At 44.1% G+C, this 24756-nt stretch overlaps 1 protein-coding gene across 1 annotated transcript in view; it reads left to right on the top strand.

Annotated features, from left to right (window-relative positions):
- The window catches only part of RPS6KA4 (ribosomal protein S6 kinase A4), a 173048-nt gene that overhangs the window by 105119 nt on the left and 43173 nt on the right, over positions 1-24756 (top strand). Inside the window, exons 7-11 of the mRNA XM_085625976.1 lie at positions 6897-7000; positions 7375-7525; positions 9928-10089; positions 11532-11654; positions 12674-12807. Coding sequence (XP_085482102.1) covers positions 6897-7000; positions 7375-7525; positions 9928-10089; positions 11532-11654; positions 12674-12807 — 674 coding nt within the window. The remainder of the gene's footprint in view (positions 1-6896; positions 7001-7374; positions 7526-9927; positions 10090-11531; positions 11655-12673; positions 12808-24756) is intronic.

The raw sequence follows: 24756 nt of genomic DNA, 5'->3' as shown, positions 1-24756 counted from the left end.
CTCCTACCTCCTAGAATGAAGAGCCTGGTGGCTGGGATGAATGTGGCCCTCTTCCATCAAGACTTAATAAAGCGGTCAGTACAACATCTGTAGCATGGGAAGTGTTTGAGCTGGAGGACACAGCCTGAGAAAATTAAACTAACCTAGCTTCCATCCTCCTATAATCTCTTTGGTGAAGTAGGAGCAAACACAAAGAGCGGGCCATTGTGAGACAGACTGAGGGTAGTGGGCCTGAGAGATCGGAGGATAAACTCTGAAATCTCCCCAGATACATGGTGCTATATATTGGTAGGGGAGAACATTCTTTATAATATTTCATAACTGAATGTGTCCTGAGTTTTTTGAGCAGTAGGGACTTGTGAGAGCCCTCCTTTTTAAAATACTAAATGCACAGCACATGATTGACAGGAAAATAGTTAAATAATAGTCTTTAAAACACTGAGCCTTATTATGAGTTTGGGGGTCCCCCTGTGGCCCGCCATGGCAGCGATCCAGAGGAGCACCACCAAGCCCGTAGTGCGAACGCCCATTAGATTACGATGGTAATCCTTGGCGGGCAAGTGGTGCTGCAGTGGTGTTATGGCAGTGCCTGTCTAAGGCTGATAGGAGAACCTTACACAGGCACCACAGTAACCCCTCGTCAGCACGTTCCTGCACGCTATGGAATGCACCATGTCGTGCATTCCTTACCATGCAGGAACTGGGGGTGCATTTCCTGGGGGGCACAACATGTGCCCCCTCTGGCCATGAAGCGGCAGGGGGCCCGGTCAAGGCCCCCTTAGTTGCCTCACTTCCATGAGAAGGGTGGCAGTGAGGCAACTTGTATTGTGCTCGGCAGTGCTGCAGCGGCATCACCAGCATATTACTCAGCCTGACCGCCACCGCCACTCCGTGGGATCCTGGAACCCCGACAGTCGCAGTTCTGTGGTGGTCCCACTGCCACACATGTAATACTGCAGGCGGGCCCGCAGTGTGGTTGTGGTCGGAACATCACCACGGGTTCGGGGGTCGAACTCGTAATGAGGCCCTAAGACTATTTCACCCTGAACAAGAGATAGCAAGCCACTTTTTAGGAAGCATTTAAGCAAGCATTAGGGAGAAGGTGATGGTATCCCTGAAGCAAGGGAAGAGGTGAGGGAAGGAAGGATGTGGTGAAAATGGGAACTGTGAATGTGGTTGAAATCCAGGTACTACATAGCAGAGGAGACTCTGAGAATTGGAATGACAGAGCGAACAGCTAGAGCAGCATATGCACAGTGAAGCAACAGACATTTGGATGTCCAAACAAAAACTGGCTTATGAAAAATGGGGACTAAGAATAAGGCAAAAAAGATTTTTGGGGGGAGCCTCAAACACTACCATTCTGAATGATCTCATTAACATTGAAAAGGGCAACATATTGGCAAGTGGACTCATCTTATCTGACTTGAAGTAATTCTGGGCCTGATTGGACCCTTTTTGTCGCTACCTGAACCCCAAGCTGAATTTAAGAAGACCACACAGGTACTAGCAATGGCAGGGATGGTGCCTCTGCCTCTTGACTCACTATGGGGGCAATACAGGTATAGGATTCTGGGCAAAAGAGGACTCTGGCATTAGTTTTTAAAGAGGACCAACACACACTATAATGACTTCTTGACCCACATAAAAAGTGAACAAACGCCTGGCTTGGATTTTACCCATAAGACCGGATTGCCCATTGTCCTACTCCTGTTTGCCTAGTATTGGAGACCTCGCAGACGAGTTGAGCATCTGAGTGCAAATGGCTTTGAGTTGAAGAAGACCGCATTTCCTTCTATCCCGATTATATTTTGCTTTATGTGAGTAAGCCCTGCTGTTCTGTGCCTCAGGAGTTGCACATGGTAGGATATCTGGTAGACTATTGGGCATGACTGTCTGCTGAGATATTTCAGTGTGGATTCCAGTGCAGGGAGGATAGGTGACAGTTATTAGACAGTGTCATAAAGAGGTCAAGAAGCACAAGTGCCAGGTACACAGATAACTTGGTTCCTGATGCTACCTTTGTTGTTTAGGTGAATGAAAAGGTTTTGGAACTTAGAGATATCCGACGTAAAGCTCCAGGCTGTCCTAGCAAATGCAAACACGTTTGGGAACCTTGGGTGGAACATTTACAGATCTCACTGGAAGTGTAAATGATTGAAAAGGACACTAATAGGGCTAGTTTAAGCAAAAGGGTGTATGTGGAGAGAAAAATCTCAAAATGGCACCATTTATCAATAATAAGGAACTGTTTGACTAGCACACAACGTTTCACAAAAATACTGGTACGGCTGTAGTCTCGGTTTAAAAAATGCGAACAAAGACGTTTTACTTCAGAAGTTGTACCAGTGCACAAACAAGTAGGTTAAGGGGTGTATTCAGTATACTTAATGAAGAAAAAAAAAAGGCAGAACATTGTGACCCTTTTCTTTCCTCTTAGCAGCCTAGGGCTTAATGTAAAAAGGAATGGTTGCAGAAAGTGGTGTCAGAATGAACATCGACATTCTACAACCAGCCTTCAATTTTGCGATGCGACTTGTGTAGTAAATGGTCCCATCACAAAATCTCCAGTCGTATAGGGTCAAAGAACAACCTATCAAATAAGTATTCATTTTGCAGGTTGCTATTTGTGGACCCACTGTGATTTTCTGCAAACGCAGTGATGGTGGCCTGCAGTGAACAACAGACCACCATCCTGTGTTTGCATTCCCAAATGGGAAACCTATTTTTTAAAGCAGCCCTTGGTCCTTTAAAGAATTGGTAATTATTTAAAAAGCCAATCCAGTTTGGGAACACATCGGGAGGAGTAGGCAGTGGACAGCTTACCTTTGCTAATTTGTTATACCCTCCTTTGAGGAGTCTGTAACTTTGCAATGGTTTACAACCGTAATTGTAATCACAAATCACCGACACATACCATTCCAAATCATAATTGGAACTGGACACCCGTTTCGTACTATTTCCTAATTGCAATTTGGAATGGGTCAGTAAACTCCTTTTGTGATTTGGAAATGCTTTTGAGACTCCCAAAATGGGTGTGATCCATAGCAAGAGAACTTTGTGGTCACAACCCTGTGATTTTGCAAATCACAGGGTTTGCGACCGCGGAATGGCTTAGTGCATCTGCCTCATAGTCCTGACATCTGCCCTAGAACTCTGTATACTTTTTTTGTTTGATCCTTTTAAAATATTTATTTTTCTTTGGACTTTTTATACTCTCTTCTGAGATTCAGGACATGCTATTCTGTGTTACTTTTTTAAACTGCTTTGATTTATTTTATTTTTTCTTCTTTTAGTTTCTAACCCCAGCTGGTGATACCAAACTCAAAACCAATGACTATTTTTTCTAACAAATCTACTCTTTGTTGTTCTGACAGATACATATTTGGTGGCATTAGAACAACTTTACGATCTTGATGATTATTTGCAGATACAGGAAATTGAACCATTTATATGAAGATTCAGGAATTGAGCCATTTTTATAGTTTAGCCAACTTGAAGAGGTTGTGCTTTCCTGTCAAATTCCACCCCGATTCAGATTTAGTAATGTAGATCTTAAGAAGATGAGCAATAGTATGAAAAAGACCTGTAAATCTGTAGCTATTTATCCACTTGTGATGTGGGATTAATCTTTTCTTTTAATAGAACACAACTTTCCACCATAATGACCACTTCAGAGCATCTTTTCACTTTCAAGAACAGAATAGAAAAAGGTTAATATATGAGAAACGAAAGGAGGGGTGCTCAGACTGAACATTTCCAGGGAAAGCAGTTGAGTCTCAAAGTTCCCAAGCACCTTCTATGGTACCAAAGTCAGCCTTTGGTGAAGTCCGAGTTTTCTTATGGTGATACATTAAACTGTACTTACTACAGCAGGAGTTCTCCATACTCCCACAAAAGAGGAACTTTTGAATGAAGAATTGTGCAGAGGTATAGCATGGTCAGGTGGTATCTGGTGCGGAAAGTTTATCACACCCGGCTTGACATAATGGCAAAAATATGTGTTTAAAACACATATTTTTGGCATTTTCTTACCCCCCTCAGTGATGACACCCGGGGTGGCTCGCACCCACCCCACCCCACCCCCCTTCCTACGTGACTAGAATTGTGCTCTGACATCTTACTGCACTGATACTGTTCTGCCCATTGGTCAAAAATGGGTCACCCTTTGATGCAAAAGAGAAGGTGACCTCTGCATTGGTTTGATTGGTCGACTCCAGACAGGACCCTCCAGCAAGCTCCACCTTCTTCGCTTTAGAGACATTCCAGACCTTGAGATCTCACAGTTATGTTAAACCTCTGGTGAAAGTTTCGAAAAGTGTAAAGATGGTGGTGCTCCATGTCAGAACGTCTGCCCCTGTTCGAGGGCAGTCAAGAGTTACTTTGCCCAAGCTGCCTCAGTTGAAGTAATTCCCCACTGGTGTCTTGGGACAACAGTACTGTTGAACCCCAAACTGGATAACTAGCCTCTTCTCCTGCATTGGACTTTCTTGGGATAGCAAAAACGAGCAGTCCGATGTTTACTCAGACGTGAGGTAGGCTACTGGCCCAGAATGTAGTGCACACTCGCCCAGAATGTAGTGCACACTGTAATTCCAGCTAATAAGATCAATGTGCAGTTGGTGCTCTTTACTTTATAAAAGAAAAGTACTTAATACCCACAAGCAGAATACCTTCTGCCAGGTACACAGTGAAAAACAGAAAACCAAAAATCTCTATTACTCTATGCGCCAGAGTTCCTATCCCAAAGACCTAGAGTAGGATGCCAAGACGCTAAGCACTATAAAATCAGTTACCATTGGAATAGACCGACTCTTCGAAGCCACAAAAATGGTAACAATGCTTTTATTGCAGCGATTTGGCTTCAGCATTTGATGTCGAATATTCCTGGTCCGCTCGGTGCAAATAAACCCTGATACTGTCGGACGGCACACAAAAGGAGTGAGAGCTCGTACCTTAGATCTCACTGGTCCCAGTCAAGAGTTTCTAATAGGAGGGCTTCCACAGGAACAGTGCTGCTTGCTACTGGTATAGGACAAGCAAAAGTAGAGCTGGAGACTGTAAATCCTGGGTCAGGGACAAAGGGTTCAAATGGTAAATTCTGCAACAGGGCAAACCTCTGCAGCTACAGATGGTTACTGGAAGCCACCACTGGTTCCCACTGAACCAGGGAAGGGTCCGGGTGAAGCAATCTCACTGACATTGACAATAAGACACTTCCTCCGTTTCCCTCATTGCCGTGCAGCAAGTTTCCTTATCTTGAGCTGCAGCTTGAGTCTCCCTCTGCTTCAAAGTGGTTGCTCTTCCACAGCTGCCTCCCACATGTCCTCGCAGATGCTGCAAAGTACTTTACCTGGTGAGCTGAAGCACAGCTCCTTCTGTTAAGACTGGAAAATACCTTTCCGCATGGAAATCTGCCACAGAAACAGGTTTTGATTCCCATCCCAGAACCTATTCCCTGGGAAAATGACAGTCCAAAGGGATTCCATTTCTGGATCTCTGCTCACTCAACCGTGCTTGTGTGTGGCCCTTCTCAGAAGATGAGTGAAACATTGAACAGCCCATTGTCAAGGAGGCCAGTCTTTTAGGATTCCACAATAGACAGTCTGATCCTGCCAGGAGGACCTGCTACTTTTGAGTCCTGGGTGCCCCTCAAATAATCAAGGCATATTTCCGGCATATTCACTCTGTGATTGCTGCATGGGGGGACCCTGCTGCTCTCCTGGCCTGTGTCTTGGTACCTGTGTTTGCTATTCCCATGGAAAAATGTTAACTAACTCCAGGAAAGAGCGATCTGGCAACAGGAGAATCACGCAGGGGAGGGAAAGCCTACACACTTGTAAGAGCTAGTTCCAACCCGTCAAGCATTTGTAAGGATTGTGGAGGTACACATGGGGACTAGAATATCTGGCAGAACAGATACCAGCTCAGTTAACATTGAACACAATTGCTCACCAATCCATTCTTATCCAGTGAACACACAGTCAACACATATGCCCCAGATATGATGGAGGCCAAAAGAACCCATGTAGGGGAGACTGAACACACTTTACAAGGAGGAAGCCGGTAAACCACTCCTCCGTAGGTTACAGGCACACTCGACTATAGATTAATGTTGCCACCATCATCCGCCCGCCACAGGCTGAGTATAAAGGGCAGCAACCACTCTCTGTATAAGAGGACTGCACTTTGCATGACTCCTTGACTCTAGGGTCGCAACCCATGTAAACATGGAGATCCTCAGAGGACATGTGTAATTGTCATGTTCATCGAGGTAAAAATCAAAAACCCTATGTCACCTTTCCATTGACTTGCCAGGAAACCAACTTAAGGAAGGAAAGCCCCCTCTCCAGTGCCAGAAGAAGTCTTTCCATGCAAACCAATGGTTTGGCCTGCTTGTTTCCCCCCTGCCCAGTTCCTCTGACCCTGCATAACTATAGGACTACAGTTACTCAAGAAGAATTGCATACAAAACTGAGCGTGCCCCCAGAGCACAGACTAGGAGCATGTATAGAGGGTGAATTGGTGAATGAACAAGTACACAGAGAAATGGAGAGCTATTTATCTCACCCCCGAACCACAGAAAATCACAAACCTTCTCATCACAGTCACACAGCCCTAAGTGCTCTGGTTTCCATAGCATATCCGCACTCTGAATAACTAAGTAGTGCACCATCTTCCCCTCTTTGCCCTATATCCATCTAATCCTCTTGAGGACTGGGCAACTTTAGTAATTACATAAAACCCTATACTGGTGTGCTGGCACCAGCTGAGGGATGCTCTATAGTTCTTGCCACATATTTAAAGGAAAAGCATAAGTGGCCCCAAATATGCGAAATTCAGGTGGTACCGGTGCGAAGATGCCTTTCTCACACTCCTGTCTTCTTTGTTTAAAGTCTGTAGATTGGTGGAGTTTGGGAATCCTGATGTTTGAGCTGCTGACAGGAGCATCCCCGTTCACACTGGAAGGAGAGAAGAACACGCAGAGTGAGGTGTCCAGGTGAGGCAAGCAGAAAGAGGTGTTTGCTATATTTAATTATCTCCAGAAACAAATGATGTGTCTCCCAGTATATCGAAGTCATAAGGAATAAAGACATCATCTAGCAATAGCATGTAATCTCTGGCAATAAAGGTTTCAGTAGATTGCACTGTAAGGGAATCAATTATTCACCTTGCAATAGATTATAGTGTCTAGTATAAAAGTTCCATCCCTACTACAATATAACATTAAAATCTCTTTAGCCCATAGTCACTAGAAATTAAGATTTCTTGCAAATTTTGAGAACTTGTTTTCAGCTGGACTATGTTTCTCATATTATTGTGACGGCTGCCAACCGACATACAGTTAAGCCTGTGTTTCTCTACTCTATGCAGACGCATTCTCAAGAGTAACCCGCCATTCCCTTCCATGATTGGCCCTGTTGCGCGGGACCTCTTGCAAAAACTGCTCAACAAGGACCCCAAGAAGCGGCTGGGATCAGGACCTCGGGGGGCCGAAGACATCAAGAATCATCCCTTTTTCAAGGTGAGGATGGTAGGACACTGAGGCGGAGGCGAGGTGGGATGAATGATCGAGTTAAGCTGGAAATTGATAAACCCTCTGAAGCACTTCAGTTCTCCAGTATGGCACACTTCCTAGAAAATATTCTGTACCAGTGGGTAATGTTTTGCCGACTGTGAATCTAGGAAGAATACAATGCTGAGGGGCACATTATTACAAGTACCTTCCTCTTTCTGAGCATAAGCAGGTTGTTGAAAGGGCTGAAAAGGCTAGTAGAAATGATTGTTCTAAGTAAAGTTGGGAAGGGAAGGAGTCTACATGGCTCTGTGATGGTTTAAGATCTTAGTCTTGTTGAGTGGTGTGATAGTCGCTCAAGGGTCCTCGCTCTCATAGCATCACTTTAAACTTGTGTCCGTTTCACCAATTTGTTGTGCAAAGTTGGGGAAGCAGAGTTCCTGAATTCTCCGATTCCCTCTTCTCATCTAGAGGAGCATTTACACTGAGCTTCTCCAGCGCCGTAAATTGTTTTCTAAAAAATGCTCTACTCAAACCAAAAAAAGTAGACTCGAAAGAGAGCTAAACATTTGTTATTCCTTGTGGTTATTTATATTGCAGAGCCTCAGACCTCTTCAGCTTTCTTTGGTACTGAGGTTATTTTGGGCTGTAATCAATAATATACTGAAAATATGCTTTTATCCAAGAAATATTTCCAAAGATCCTATATGTGGAAATTATGAAAAATGTTTCTTCATTTATCTATCTACCTCTCTATCAGCCCTCCTCACATCTGTCTTTCACATTTCTGCTCTTTCCATCAACCTTTCTTGGTCTTATTTTCTCCTCTTTGTATGTCTGTTTCTTTATATTTCTCTTTGTCTCTTCTTTACCCCTCCCCTATTTCTTATATCCTTTTTCTTTCTCCTGTGTATATCCTTCATCTCCTCTTTCAGCCATGTCTTTCCTCTTAACTCTCAGTATATGTCTGAATGTTTCTTCTACTTCCATTATTTTATCCATCATCCTCTCCACCACCCTTTACTGTATTATAGCAATTAGTAGAAAAGACGGTTTGAGTTTCAGTGTTTACGGTTGTTCTGCCTGACAAAATGTAAGGCATTCCTAGTGTCACTGGCTCTCTGGTCTGGAAATATTTGTGACTTCTGTCCCTGCAAAGTGCACTAATGTTGGAAGTATTGTGCCCCACTTTATTTGCCCATAATTAGGAAAACAGTTTAGGAGAATCTGGTTTGTACCTGCTGGCATGGGTAGTTTTGCAGTTATGTACAAGTGACCTGTTTGCTCTATCGATCTCTATAGGTTGCTTCAAATTTAGTGCTTGCACCAGAATTAATTTTTTTCAGTGAGTCTGTCAACATTGTCTCCCCTTCCCCCAACTACTTCTCATACCGCGACCACTCCTAAACTGTTACGATTTGTAACACTCTTCATTCGGGCCCCATACTTAATTGATGGCTTATAGTACAACCACCTTCTAATTAAAATATGTTCCTCTCAATCACCTTGCTTTGTTTTCTGCATTGAAGTGCAGCATTTACAAGGGAATCTATTAGTAATTGGTTGCCAGATGCCATACGGTTAACTTGGTAAGTTGCGTTGTCTGGTCTTATGGCAAAGGAAGCTGCTAGAATCTGGATTATGCCAGAACCTGGGTGATCCATGAACTTAGTCGATTAGCCCATTTTTGCACACCAGATGCAATATCTAGAAGTTAATCCTGTATTTTTCAGTATACTGGCAAGACAATTGTAGCAATTCAGCCACAGTTTACATCAGTGCACTTACCAAGTTATTTTGTGAATCTCCTGCAGACATCTGGTGGAGTTATTTCTGGTAGTCCTCTCAAAGAGGTGTTCTGTGCTGATGTTAAGAGCTAATGTCTAGGCAGGAAGGAGAATGATATGTCTTGGCTTATGAAGTACCAACATTATCACTTATGCAATCTTTTGATACAGAATAAAGCTGCCAAGGACAAGACCTCATTCCAAAAGTCTGATCTTTCTTTTTGCGAACCTAGGCCATATTTGCCTACCCTTTATCATGGTGGTGGAGCCATTATTGATTTTAGTGTCTAGGGTTTCAATTTTGGCCAGAAGTCCTTGTTTTTGGTTACCATTTGTTTTCTTGGCAGGAGTCTACAGCTTCAGTCTTTCTTCTGAATTTATGGCTGCTCTTTGCTTATTTTCGTACTTATTTTCATACTTCCTTTAGCTTCTTTGTTTTTCTACTATCATACTTTTCACTTTCTTTCACTCATTTGCGCTACCACCAATATTGTTCTGATCTGTCTACTGTCCATCTCTGTGTTTTATCTCATGCCAAGATGTTTTACCTAGCTTAAAATGTTATCTCACTTACAAAGAAGACATTGCAATATTTTCTTTTTCCTACCCTCTGGTGACTGGCAGGGACTCAGCTGGAGTGATCTGGCAGCAAAGAAAGTGGCTGCGCCTTTCAAGCCTGCAATTCGTAGCGAGATGGATGTGAGCAACTTTGCAGAGGAATTTACCAACCTCGACCCCGTCTACTCTCCTGCAGGGACGCCCCCGAATATGGACAGAGTCTTCCAGGTCAGTTTTTCTGTGCCTTTATTATGGGGCAGATCGTCTCGCATTGACTATACTGTAATGTCACAGAGTGATCTGTATTTATCTTCTCAAACTTGGAGATCCAAGACAATAGCCATACTTATCGGCCTTCTAGTTGCCTAATTTCATTTTACGTCTAGAAAGACTTGTTTTGAACTTCTCCTTTACCCTGCACACATTGACTTAGCTAGATCTACTACTGCAGTGTCTCTTCTTGAGATGTCCACCTCAAAACCCTCTCAGGGATTCCATGGTTATCCTCAACCCTAAAAATATTCTTTTTTCATGCTTACTAGGGATCAGTGCTTGACTAGGAGGCTTCAAAATGCTGTAAACCGCCACAAATCTAGCACCCAAGTGAGGTACGAAATATCCGGCTTCCAGCTCCACTATCTATCAGGTCCACTGAGGAAAGTTTTAAGCATGGAGTACTAACTGCAAGAATATTCTGAGCCTCTCTGTAGTAACCTTGATGTGATCTGTTAACATTATGCAAACTAACCTTGTGTAGAGAATCCCACTGATATATTTTGCACTCCACAACAGTATAAATGGGCAACAATGGTTGCAGCATCACATCCCCAGTGTACTCCACAGTGTAATCAACTGGTGCAGTCCCTGAATTAGCTTCCCATGTACTTTTAAGCTAATTACAAAAATTAAGACCAGCATAAATAAGACCAAGATGACAGAGGAAACATCCATCTATCTTGTAAGTAAGTAGCACAGTCTGGTGTCATTTCAAGTGTTCAGTCGCTGGAATGCCTGCTGCAGGAGTGTTGAAAAATAATATCTTTATTGGCAATTCTTCATGCGTTAAAATTTCATGTACAATATCCTCCATTTACAAAATCCAGTCCGTGCTTTTCGCTTTATAATCAGAACTTCTTCAAGCCTAAGACATTTTTAGGATTACCTCTCAAGACCGAGAATCTATGGGTTGAGAATCACAATCTTATAAATGAGTCTTCAGTGAGTATACAAAGTATGACACACAATAGCGTCACATTAAGAAGTCGACTGTGGAGTTTGCATCATCCATGTTATCACGGGCCAACATAAAACGAGTTGTCAACGTAGCAATCTGGCACCAAATCTCATGGGCCGCCATTACAATGCCCAGGAAATGATGTGAAAGTTCTGATAGCAGTCCAGACCTTGGGCAATCGTATTTCCTCAACAGCCTGCAGGGCTCAGCAATAATGCACACAACTACATAAATACCAAGAATCTGTCTTGCACGCAGGAAGAGTTTTTGGCAAAAATAATAGGCATTAGAAGAAAAATTGGAAGATAGCATGTACCAAATTGTTGTACAATGTTACTCCTTTAGGTATCTCCCCCACCCAGGACTGTGCTCCGCTTACTCCTAACTACACAGAGGTGTGCCTGTGATGCTCATTAGCTCTCCCTTTCTCTTCCAGGGATACTCCTTCATCGCCCCCTCTGTGCTCTTCACCTGCAATGCTGTTATGACTGACGTTATGGATCTCTTGAACTCGGAGCGCCCGGGCAGCGCGGCGGTGGCTCGCAGCGCCATGATGAAGGTATTTGAGCATATCAGGAGACCACAAAGTCTTCAGAGGGGAGAAAAGAGAATGTTGACATGGGAAATCAGATGAGGAGAGGTGGTAATGGGACCAATGTGTGACCGATGTGAAATGAGACCAATGTGTGACCGATGTGAAATGAGACCAATGTGTGACCGATGTGAAATGAGACCCTGTGGTGTGTGGAAGGCTGTTAGTAAAGGACTGTAGGAAAAGAGAGAGAAATGTATAGAAGGTGGTGAAGCAATCCTGTTTCAAATTGGCCTGGTTAGAAGCAGTTAAATTTTGGTAGCATCCATCTTGGAAATAGTCCCTGATCAGTGAACTTGAACCCCATCATTATAGCGCGCCACAGTCCAGCACAGTGAAGGTGGGGAAGGTTTCTTTTGTAAGGTAACCTGGAGCATGCTCTCCATAAGCACCAATGATTCCAAGATGGCTAATGTGACCATCTGGGTCTTTCCACTTCATGCAAAAAACTGCTTGTCCAAATGGCAGATCAGGACTATGTGGATGGGATGTGTGCTAGAGAAAAGACTGAACATTGATTGGCTCTGTGTGCGGCTCTTTGAGAAAATGCCAGGGAGTAGGCTTCAGAGTGCCGTACTATATCAGGGGGAGTATTCCGTCACTGAGTAGAAGAAAGGACACTTCCTTTTCTTGATTGATCAACAAGCCTCGTCCCTGTGAGAGGCTGGCTTCTACCATGGTTAGTGGAGTCTGAATGATTGGTTGACTATCCTGACACTTATCTGATTTACCACCTTAAATGGCTGGTTCTTCCCTAGTTCCTCATCCAAATTGGAATCACATTAGCCATCTTGGAATAATTGGTGCTTATGGAGAGAACGCTTCAGCAATATTTCATGGACCTTCCATGCACACAAGAAATGTTGTCAAAGTTGGAAAAGAGCTCAAATGCAGAAAGAGAAAATATAGATACACTTGGGTTGCCTGCCCCATATGTCCAAAACGATAAGGACTACTCAGGTGACTTTTACATTTTTGTCTCCCAGGACTCTGCCTTTTTCCAACAATATGACCTGGACATGAAGGAGCCTGCGCTGGGTGAGGGCAGCTTCTCCGTCTGCAGGAAGTGTCGGCATCGCTCCACGGGCACAGAGTACGCTGTCAAGATCCTCAGCAATAGGTGAGTGTACAACACCAGTGGAAAGGCATTCACAAGCAGGTGGCCCAAATTGACCAGTGAGCTTGAATGCTGATGGGTGTGGTTGCTGATTTGCCGCATGTTCCACCCCGCCTCCATGGTAGCAGTGAGGTCTGTTCTAGTGTGATCATCAATTCATTGAGGATCCCTTCAGAGCTCGGAGGTCCCTTCTGTTACAGCCCATGTTTTATTTTTGAGAGAGTGTTTGTATTACTTTACTCGTTTGTTCATAAAAGCGCCATCATACCTTTAAAGTGAAAACAGTTTTTTGTGAAATCACACCCTGCCATTTTTTTTAACAGACTTAAAATCTTCCTCCCATGTATCGATAGTTGGCACCGATATGTAGCTATTCACTGTCAGTGATGATTGGTTGAACTAACGTACAAAGACCTTTGTCTAGAAGGGTTGCACATACTAATTAAGGAATGAAGGCCCCCTCCACTCCCTTGCAGGCTAAATCTTTCTAAATTATCATCAGTTTGCCGTCGAGATTCGTATATCACTTACATTTTTAGTAGATACCCGTTTCAGTGGAAACTCATCTCTTTGAAATCATGGCCATGGTTTTATTTTTTAAACAAGAAATTTTGAAGATTTTCATGTATGCCAGAAGACAATCGGCATTCCCACTTTCTGGGCAGTTGAAGGCATGGATTAGTTGGTCCTCCGACTGCTCGGTAGTATTGTTCTGATCTTTAATTCTCATAAATAACACTGTGACATGAAATGTAAGTGTAATTTCCGGATGCTCACCATTATCCTGCTAAGAATAGCATCTTGCTATGAAACATATATTGTCTGCGTTGCTCATCAGTGTTAAAGTGACTCTAGATAACCTTGATCCAAAAACCATAGTGCTCAACGCCATCTTCCTAGCTTCTGGTTCGAAAGCATGAGAAGTTCTGGGAGACAAAGAGAAGATGCATCTCAGAAGTGACCAAAGTTCCTAAGCATTTAACTTTTGGACTTCCGGACTCAGTAGCACAGGTCGTCGAGAATGACTCTTACATTGCTTAATTTTTTGCTTTTGTCTCCTTGTTTGAGGGGAAACAAAATACCTTTTATGATTTTTTCTGAAATTGGGCTTTCATCGATTGTGGAGTAATACATTTAGAACATGAATAATTTGTATAATCCAATAGTCCACCATGTTTCTCAGTGTCAGGTTTCTATTCTGTTCAGACATTCTAAATGCAGAGTAAACACCGCTGGACATTTTATGCAGGGAAATTAAATGATTCCAAGGTGCAATTAGCTTTCTAAAACTATACAACCGGAAACAGCCCCCAAATATAAAGAAGAGACTTCAAATATATTTCAAGAAGCAAAGTTTGCTCAGATAAATTACAACCGTTCCCTAGTTCGGTTTGAACCTATTAAACCCATGAAGCCAACTTCCTGTGCTGATAGGCTCACAGGACAAAGGTACTCCGTATAGGATTGAAAACCTTATATTGTATCAACACTATTGGCCTTTAGGTAGACATGGGGGCTGGGTGGGTTTGATTCCGAAAGTGCAGTGTGCTAGTAGAGTAGAGTCTTAGTCATGCTGAAAAATTTATCTTGAAATGGCTGCACTGCGGAAAGCTAATTTACATCTTCAAAAAGGATTCTTCCACCTGCAAAAGACAGTGGAGGGCAGGGTCAGATGGTGTTGAAAATTTAACTTCAGGATTCAGCGTTGGAAAATAAAGAAACTCTTTTGGTTCCCACCATATTCCTAGGACATGAACCACAAAGGATCTACAGAGGAGGCAGTCTCTACTGAGGTTCCACAGGAATGGGGAAAAAGTTCTTGCATGACATTTTCACCCTTCACACTATGCCATCAAAAGCCTCTTCAAATAGGCAGTGACTTGATCAAGATCATAGCCATAGCAAGGTCTTTTATAGCCGAGGTTAAGCATAGGTGTTGCCCTTTATCTGAGGACCACACCTGCATTCGGTGATAGGGGGGGTTGGACTCCATCAATTACCCTGCTCATAAATAGTGAACTGTAGTGTCTCCACAAGCTGCCCTCCAGAGCAGAAGAGTGCTGATGTAAAGAAAACGGTTTGTGGCTGAAGCAGCCAGGGCTTGCTAATTCTGTTGACCTGTTGAAGAGGTGTGCCTGTCAGCAATGGAAAACAAGCATTGGCATAGCCAATAGGTCTCGCTTTTGGGACCTTATAACTGTTTAGCCATGCAACAGTTGCATAACTAAATACTTATAAGGTCCCAAAGGCGAGACCTATTGGCTATGCAAAGCGGCCCTGCGGCCTCGAAAGTGAAAATGATCGCGATCAAACATCAAAGCGGTCGTGGGGCCGCGAAAGTGAAAGTAATCGCGGTAAAGCGCGGCGCGCGCGCCCGCACACATGCACTGTAGCTCTAGGCTGGCCTGGTAGCACTTTTTGGAGCCCTCTCAATAAGTCTCGCCAGACCAGCACATGCGCTGGGTCAGGCGAGACCTAAAAACTGGCTTACGGAGAACAACAAAGCGGCCGTGCGGCCGCGAAAGTGAGGCGCGCGCGCGCCCGCCCGCACACATGCACTGTAGCTTTAGGCTACAGTGGTAGCACTTTTTTGAGCCCTCACAATAAGTCTCACCAGACCAGCGCATGCGCTTGGGTCAGGCGAGACCTAAACATTGACTTGCCTACAACATTTGCCCAAAAAGCACCAGATGAGAGTAACCGCTATTGAGAAAGCGGACATATGCATCAACTGGGGTCAAAATGGAGATTTGTGCAGCAGGGTCTCGGGTATCTTGCATTGACCTGGAGCTGTCACATATTTAAAGCGTAAACTGAGATGCTGTTCCTGGCACTTCAAGAGCTTGGATTCATGCACCCAAAGACTCCAAATGAATGACTCAGAAATGATCCCACAACCACACCCGTAGACACTGCAAAGAGAAGTGCTAGACACATAATCTGTCAATTTATGAATATTGTAAAAAAAAAGGGTCCATGCCAGCAAATCCCAGCTAAAGGAACTGTAAACATATCGATTTTAACTGTACAGTTTCTATTAGTGCACATCTGAAATTGATGTTTCAACAAGGTGGTACTTGCACCCTTTAATTTAATACCTTCAAAATGAATTGCACTAAAAACTCCACTATTATATCAAGAAATACCTTACTTGAGTTTACCATGTTGCTGTATTGTTTAGTCACAGAAAAACAAATGACACAGAATATGAAAGTAAGGGCTGAGTTCCATTTATCCTAAAAAATAATTCCTGTACATCTAAACATACAAAGAATAAAGGCTACAATTCCTCATCACCCTCGGTTTGTAGCACTCCACACCTCTGACACTGCTGTTTGTGTTACTTTAGATCTTATTTTACATCATGGTGTGGTATTGTATAGGTCCGATATTTTATTTACATATCAGTCATGGTTTATGGGCATTTAGAACTTGAAAAGTCCTAAAGATGTCCATGAGAATAGTTGACTGGTTTTCTTTTGGGGCATATTGCATCAAATCAATGCCAGTACTGAAATGAAGAGCAACGTGTCATTTATTTTACATTTCATAACTCTGATGGTTGTAGCACCAACAGAACGTTTTTATGGGCTGAAAAGTACTTTACATTTTTTCTCAATTATGGAAGCCCATTTCGCCGACTAAAGGAGTTTCATCCTGAAGCTGTGTGTCTGAAAATATAAACTGACCATTGTCAGCCATCACGTGCTGGTGACTGCTCTTGGTAATCCCTACGAGAATGTTTTTCAGGCAACAGATTGCAAAGCGGGGAGCAATTTAGGTCACGCTGCACTTCACTTTCAATCCATGCATCAAGGCTTCCCGCAGTGTTGTAGATTGCCCAAAGACTGATCATCGCATACCTAGGGTTTGGGGTCCATACATGGCTTTAGATTTTTGGTATCCACCATGATGTACAGAACAGACTTCTCAACAACACCTTTGGTATTGAACACTCATTCAGCCAGCAGGGAATGGAGCTCTGAGACACACAAAGATACTGAATCTGCCAAGGCTAGGAGTTAAGAGGAGCCAAGGATATCTTTTCATAGGGTTGCCCCTTCTGTACACCGAATAGGAAGCAGAAGCGTTACAGCACTACAGCATATCCACAGGAGTACAAGTCTGACAATCTTTTCAAGGCTAAAGACAAGGTCGATGCCATGCCTAACGGGGTGCCAGGCCTTTAAACCAAATATAGCCTTTTACATTGCATGCGTTTACTACGCCCGCATTGTTACATGACAGTACCATTAGAACGCAAGTCGTTATAACGACTTGCTCTAGGCGGCGAGCTGGATTTAGGAATAGTATAATTTACTATTCCAACTCCAATGTGTGCAAGAGTAGGAAAGGTGTTGGAAAAGTAAATTATACTATACCTTAGTTTAGAGCGCCCCCTAGAGCAAGTTGTTGTAACGACTTGCGTTGTAATGGTACTGCGATGTAACAACGCGGTCGCTGTAACAACCGCGTTGTAATCGCATGCGTTGTAACGCATGCGATGTGATGGCTGTGTCCCCTTTAAACCATTGAATAGCTTTAACTTCACCCTCATTATATCACTTTTGTTGGGGATGGAAGGTTGCGGTTATTTCAGCAAGGGTCACAAAAAGTCATCACAGACCAATGGTTGATACCAACTGTTGTATCTAGTTCCCTACAAAGCTGTAAAATCACAAACCAAAGCAGACTCACTCAAAGGATGATCAACCGCTCTCTTGCTGAAGATGTTCGGTTAACAGCATTATTGAGAATGTTTCACATCCCTAGTCAACCCTGTACTTTGAATCCAGAGGACTGGATTTTGCTCCCAGTACTAAGAAGGCTCTTATCACTATGTCATGGTCAAAGTCCAAAATGTTAGAGATAATAACTTTGAAAGAAGAAGGGGGTTTCTTTATGACCATCAGCCTCAATTATGAAGTGTGCCACATCTTCTTGTATCTGAGAATGCAGCAAACTCCTTTCTTTTGTGATGGGTGGTAAGCAAACTATTCCTGGCACTGCCATTCAGCATCAAATGCATGTCCATACTGTTCAAGCCTTTATTGTTGATGATGGCAACATGTTATAATGTAAGGCCTTATTGTGCATCCTTGCCCAATGATGGGTCGGGGATGTGATATTTACTTCACAAATATCAGCTAATTGGATTTCCATTCCAGTTGGACATCTCAGTTCACCTATTAATGTCACGCCCATCACCTCTCCCCCCCGGGCACTAATAAAGTAAGCCACAGCGGAACTCCGCGAAGTGACAAAAAAGTTCAGCGAGTGGCAGAGTGCATTACCTCGACCCATTCACATTGATTTTTAGCACTGGTTGTTTGTCCCTTGCTGTGAAATCAGTGTGAACTGAATCATGCGCAGCTCCTTTCTGCCACCTAAGTGAAAGTTCTACTTGAGCAGCAGCTTCCTCAACGTGAACAAAAGGTTTCTCAATGCGAGCAGTGGCGACCATCCACGACCTCCTGTGCTTCGAAAGCTCGCTGGGAAGCAGACTAGAGTTGGATTTCCCTCGCTCGTGCTCGCCAACTTACTGTTGACGTCCGCGAGCAAGTAAAAAACTGTAAGCTTCGTAGTGTGCTAAAACACCATCCAAGCCTACTATGAAGCACTGATAAGTCAAATGATGAAGAGATTTTTGGAACACGGTTTATCTCTACCTGACAATACAGTCTTCATCGGTAAGAATAGTGGTACATTTATTGGCAATAATGACATTTTGTACTAATTTTCTACCACACTTGGCTACAAATGAAACCAGTGCAAGAATGACTCAATTGTCTTTGGCCATCAGGTTGAGTACTCACCCAAACATCTGATATTTAATGTGCAGGTACAAATTGCATTTACTTCATTGCATAGATTTAGGAGTTTCAGTGCTCTTGCAGCGCAGCAGCTTTATTTAGGGTGTATAAAGACTGGTTAGTCAAGTTCATTTCTTTTTTCAAAAGCCAAAAACGCACTCATAAAAGGTAACATACAAAGCATATATTAACTGGTTAGTCATGCAAATTCATCCCATTACCACCCTCCTTCATTATTTCGCAGTCTTGAGAGAAAAAAAGAGCATTGTATCCACTACATTGCCAGGACCAAGGGGTTCAGGAAGACACACCAGTGTTTTGTGTATTTTGTTTATGCATTGTTTAGTGCATTCAGTTGTGCTGTTTGCCAAATCACAAGACATTGCACAAGACTATGAGCTCATTCTTATATAAGAAAACCGTTGCGTTGGTTTCATTGCTGTAACTGCTCTACATGTGCACAGCCGCCACATGTTCATATAGTCACTAAACATTTTTTTATTTTTTATTTATTTATAAAGTTTTATATAGCGCGAACATGATCCCGAAGGATATCAGAGCGCTTTACAATTTGAGGGAGAAGAAGGTAATAGTTGCAGTACAATCATCAAACGGAATACCAACCCAAACAAATCAAATATGCATATCAAACAAAAAGGTTACAATCAAAAGGGGACAACAAAGGGTAAGATAATAACTGGTACATAGCGAACTGGGAGGGGAGCAAGTGATTAGTAAGTAAGAGTAACACCCAACGCAGGACTTAGGGTGTAAGTACCTTTTAAGGTAGGAACTTGTTCATGAGGAATCTTTGTACTTCCAATTTGAAGGCAACCTTGGAGGAGATTCTGCATATTTCCGGTGGGAGAGAGTTCCAGATCTTCGGCGCAGAGCCGGAGAAAGCTTGGTAACATGTTCTCTTTCTGTGGAAGATCTGTGGTTTCAGGAGTAGAGAGTTAGCACTCCGAGAAGGTCTACCCCCTCCGGATAATTCTAGCTTTTGTGCTAGATAACTGGGGGTTTTGAAATGGAGGGCTTTGTGATACAGACAGGCAATCTTTAGCTGAATTCTTGCTTCATAGGGCAACCAATTTAGGGATTTTAAGACTGGGGAAATGTGCTAGTTTCTTTTGGTACCCGTAACCAATCTGGCCGCAGCATTCAGTGACGCCCTTAGTGGGGCCAAGGTATATTTGGGGAGGCCACAGAGCGTAGCACTGCCATAGTCTAGCCTCGGCAAAACAAGCGCTTGGACCACTACTTGAGGGAGGAAAGGTTTCAGATTCCTGAGTATCCTCATTAGGTGATTAGCTCCCTTGCCCACATTGCTGATATGATTCATCATGTTCAGATGCTTGTCCAGGGTGATTCCGAGAGATTTGGCTGAGTCAACAATGGGGGGGCAGCAGTTGAAGGCAGTGAGGTGGTTCTTCTAAAGGTCTAACTTGGGGATGTGATTTGGGGGAGAAATGAGAAGGAATTCTGTTTTGGAGGTGTTGAGCAAGAGGTGGTTCTCAGTTAACCAGTTTTGAGTATTTATTAGGGTAGAGTTGAGTGATATGAGGTTATTCGGGGAGGAGATTTTCAGATAACGTTGCGCATCATCCGCATCCATATGAAAGAGAATGTCCTCTGAATTTAGTGCATTAGCTAAAGGTTCCAAGAACAAATTGAAGAGTATGGGGGATAAAGCGGACCCTTGGGGGACCCCCATGGATACTGGTGATGGCTGGGAGAGAGAGTTCTTCGCCTTAACTCTTTGGGATCTGTGGTGGAGGAAGGACGAGAACCATTGCAGCACCGAACCCGAAAGGCCCATCCTGTCTTTCAAAATGGATAGGAGGCTGTCGTGATTAACAGTGTCAAACACAGAGGAAAGGTCAAGAAGGATAAGGAGGCAAGATTCATTTTGGTCAAGCATTTTTAAAATGTCATCCATAACGTGAGTAAGAGCCAATTTGGTGCTGTGCCCACTCCGGAAACCAGATTGGTGTTGGTCCAGGAGATGGAAATTCTCGATATGGGCACAGAGTTGAGATTGGATGCATTTTTCTAGGAGTTTGGATAGGGTGGGGATGTTGGAGATAGGGCGGAAGTTGTTAAGGTCCGTACTAGCTGCTGTGGGCTTTTTTAAGATAGGTGTTATCTGAGCAGCTTTTTAGGCAATCCAGGATTGTACCTTGTGAAAGAGACGGTTTGTCAATCTTTGTCCAGATGGGGGTGACGACATCCTTTATTACTTTGAAGATGGACGGTGGTAACGGGTCGCTAAAATGAATAGATGGGTTGGTACTCTGAAGAATCTTGTTAGTGTCTCTTTCACTGAGGTAAGTGAAGGTGCCCCGTGAGGCATTGTTCTTGGTGGTCAGGCTAGTCGGTTCGATCTTCTCTGATCAGGCTGGGGGCGCAGCCCCTCCGGATAGCAATAGAGCCTTCCTGGACTCAAAATCAATATTGAGGAGTCTGTATTTCTCCGTAAAGAAGGCAGCCGGTTCATCGCATGAAGGTGGGCTGACTTCAGAGACTGAGTGGTTTGGTGCTTCTACCGATTCACCAACTCAAAAAGTTTTTGGGGGCGATTAGCGGCTTGATTAGGTGGGGATCTGAAGTAGTCAGCCTTAGCGATCTTGATTTGTTTGTTATAGGAGCTCCTTAGCGATCTCAGGATTGTTAGCTGGTCCGAGGATGGTTTCGATTTCCAGGATCTTTCGATTGCCCTAAGGTTGCGGTGTTCCGTGTTTAAGTTTTCGTTGAACCACGGTTTGGATATTTTTGTTGAGTAATTTTTTTTTGTTGAAGGGGTGCAATGGAATCCATGATGCTAGAGATAGTAGAGTTGTAGAAGTTAGTGAGTGCATGTACCTCAGACATGTCAGCTTGTGGAGAGAGGGCAAATTTACAGTGGGTTGCTAGATCTGCTGTATTGATATCTCTTAGGTCCCTTTTCCAAATCTTCGATTTAGTTGTTTGAGCCTTCCTCAGAGAGACTTCCACGTTGATAAAAAAAAAGATGATGATGTGAGGATCGGACCAATCGCACGGGGTAATGGTGTCCAGTGTGATGGTGTGACCTTTGGTTGGCCGGTCAAAGTATTGAATCAGTTCGTGATCACTTAAGAAGGATTTGAGGCATGTTACAGCTTGGTCATTGAGGTTGGACCAGAGAAGGTTGAAATCACAGAGGAAGATTTGGGCCATAGCGGAATCAACATTGCCAGAGATGATTTCCATTAATTGCTCGATGAAGGGGAGGTTGTCCCCAGGGGGGTGATAAAATGGGTGTAGTTTGCACACCGGAAGGTTGTGACTTAAGATATTGAGACAAAGGTATTTGCATGAGGATGGCGTAGAGGACTCGAGAGTGGGAGACCGATAGTGTGCTCCGATGTATACAAGCTAGGCCACCGCCTGGCTTCAAAGCTCTGTCTAGACGTATTATGTCATGGGTAGGAGGCACTAAGAGGTCTAGGAAGGGAGTGGAAGTGGGATTGAGCCAAGTTTCAGTGAAGATGATGATGTCCATCTCATTGTGTTGGATGAGGTCGAATATGTCAGAGGCGTGTTTGCTGGCTGACCTGCAGTTGAGTAGTACGCATTTAAGTTGCACCGGTGTATGAGGGGGAGGAGTCTGTATGATGTTCACTCTCATAAGGTTGTCATTATTTATGCCTCTAGAGTTGTGAGGGGGTTCTCTGTACGGGTTAGCGTGAATAGCTTGAATTTGTCCCGGAGTAATCTTGTTGGTGTCTAAGATAAGCAAGTAAGAATTGAGTAAGTCATTGATATCCTTAGATGCGAGATAGGCCTTTGCTCCTCTGGGACGGGAGGGAGCGTTAGGTAGGGGTATGGTTTTAGAGAGAGAGAGGGCAGGAGACTGACCACAGCGAGTTCTGTCACTAGCAGGTGCTCTGGACAAATTTGCACGGTAGAGGAGGGAACTGGTCAGGGCGATGTGTTCAATTGAAAGGGCTTTCAAATCATGAAGTTCGACGATGGAGGTGCAACTGGAGAGATATATCATCCAGCAGCGCCACCAGGTCTGAATGCTGTGAGAGGGGTAAAGGCTGTGTGGGGAGTTCTGGCGGATAGTAGGGGCCTCAGTATGTACCCGAGTGGTCTAAGGCGGTATTTTGAGGTTCCAAAGGGAGGTGTTGGTCATTGCGGACTTGTGGTGTTCCATAATGTATGGATAGAGCGGTTGGTAAAAGTAGGAGGGTGAGAGGGCCATTGTCCTGTGAGTGACGTGTCTTGTTACAGCAATGTACTACCTGTCTTATTACAGCAGTGTAATAACGCTTTACAACAGTAGTGCATTGCCTGCCTTCTTACAGAAGTGCATGAACTGTCTCACTACAGAATTTCAAAACCTGTCTCATTACAGAAGTCCAGACCTTGCGTAGTGCAGCACAGCATCATTCTTATTACACAGTAGTACACTGCTTCACTACACCATAGCACCAACACCCCATTACACAGCACTCCAGTGCTTGCCTCTGGAAGCAGCAGTACATCACTAATCTCGTGTAACGCTCCTTATTTCGTTACAGCAGGTTATCCCCTGTCTCCATAAAGCAGTGTATCACCTGTCTCTGTGTGCTGCATCACTTTTTTTTTTCTTTTGTCAGTTATTTTTTTTTTTTATAGCGCAAACTTGGCTTGAAGGTATCAGAGCGCTTTACATGAGACGAGTTGCATTACACAAGGACACATTCATTTTTTTTGTTAGGCACAAGAAGGTTAAATGATTTGGTCAGAACCACAGGATGTTGAGCGTCGCTACTGAGACTTGAACCCGCTCCCCAGATTTGAGGTTGACCACCCTAGCCGTTAGGCCATGTCCTCTGTATACCACTGTTCTGCAATACTAGCAATGTAATCCAGTAATGGATTACAAAGGGAAAAGAGGGCTGAGGCAGCACCAGATAGCACTGTGCAGGGACACCTTCTGCATATCTTTTGGTAAAAGAAGATAGTAGGCCAACTTTAGTAACTTACTAACAATGTGCACCGATTGAACGACTAATGTGTGCTTTAGTTCTGTAGAATGACCTATGATGTCCACCTGCAATCTAAACCCATGGACGCGGTCAGAAAACCCCCACACCCCAAATAAGTCCTTTAATACTGCTTATCCCATTATTATACACTACACAGTTTTCTGTAATCTCAAAAAAGTTAAACCTCTCTTGCAACTATTAATAATAGGAAATTGTGTATTAAAAGTAGAATTGTATGCACTGACGAGGATTACTATGCTGCAGCTGAAAAAAACAAAATGGAAAATGTAAATGAATTTAAAAATCAGTATACCTGGGGGAGGAGCCTAGCGCGCATCCAAGATGGTCGCGTGAGCACAGGGCTCCCCGGACCCTCGCTGCTCCTCGGAATTTATCCTGATAATATCCTGATGTGGTTTATGGAATCTGGGAGATGAAGACCGGCTGAGCACGTATCTCTTTTCAGAAATTGAATCGGACCTGGGAATCCTGAGTTATCGTTGTCAGAACTCTTGGGACCAACCCGACGGAGGTGCCCGGGGTGAAGGTGAACCGTGGAGCCGTGTCGCAATTGAACAACAGCGGCTGCAGCGCGGTGCCAGGGGCCGCTCGACCACTTTCGGTTTCACTTTCGGACCTCGGGGGGCTGGCCGGTTGAGCGCTTGAGGTGGCGGGGTGTATCCTTGGCCTCTGCACAAGGCTTTGTCTCCACCTGCCACTAGCGTGCCTATCGCCTTGGGTCCCCCCGCACCGCCATATTGTGGTCTCGGGTGAGGCGCTGGTCTTCGGTGTCGGTGCCTCTGCTACTTTGATCGGCGGTCCCCCTCGGTGTCCGTGACCACATGGGGGGCAAGGGGGGGCCCGAGGGGCGTAAGACTAAGGCCTCCCTCCGTGGGGGATCGGTCCAGACCAACAACATGGACCGCTACACTCAGGGCAGAGGCTCCCCTGGAGCGGCCGGTCCCCCCCCGGACGCCGCCGGTGGTGGCACGTCCGTCTCTTCGGAACCTTCCCTACAGGATATCATGGGCGCCATTGATGGCATCAGGGAAACCATCGCCACGCAATACGAGGCCCTGGCCCGTAAAATCGACACGGTGGCAATTGATGTCACCTTAATACGGGCGGATCTCTCCAAAACA

This window comes from Triturus cristatus, chromosome 9, assembly GCF_964204655.1.
Source record: "Triturus cristatus chromosome 9, aTriCri1.1, whole genome shotgun sequence".
Lineage (NCBI taxonomy): Eukaryota > Metazoa > Chordata > Amphibia > Caudata > Salamandridae > Triturus > Triturus cristatus.
The sequence above is the reverse complement of the archived record's forward strand: the minus strand, read 5'-3'. Positions and strand labels throughout refer to the sequence as shown.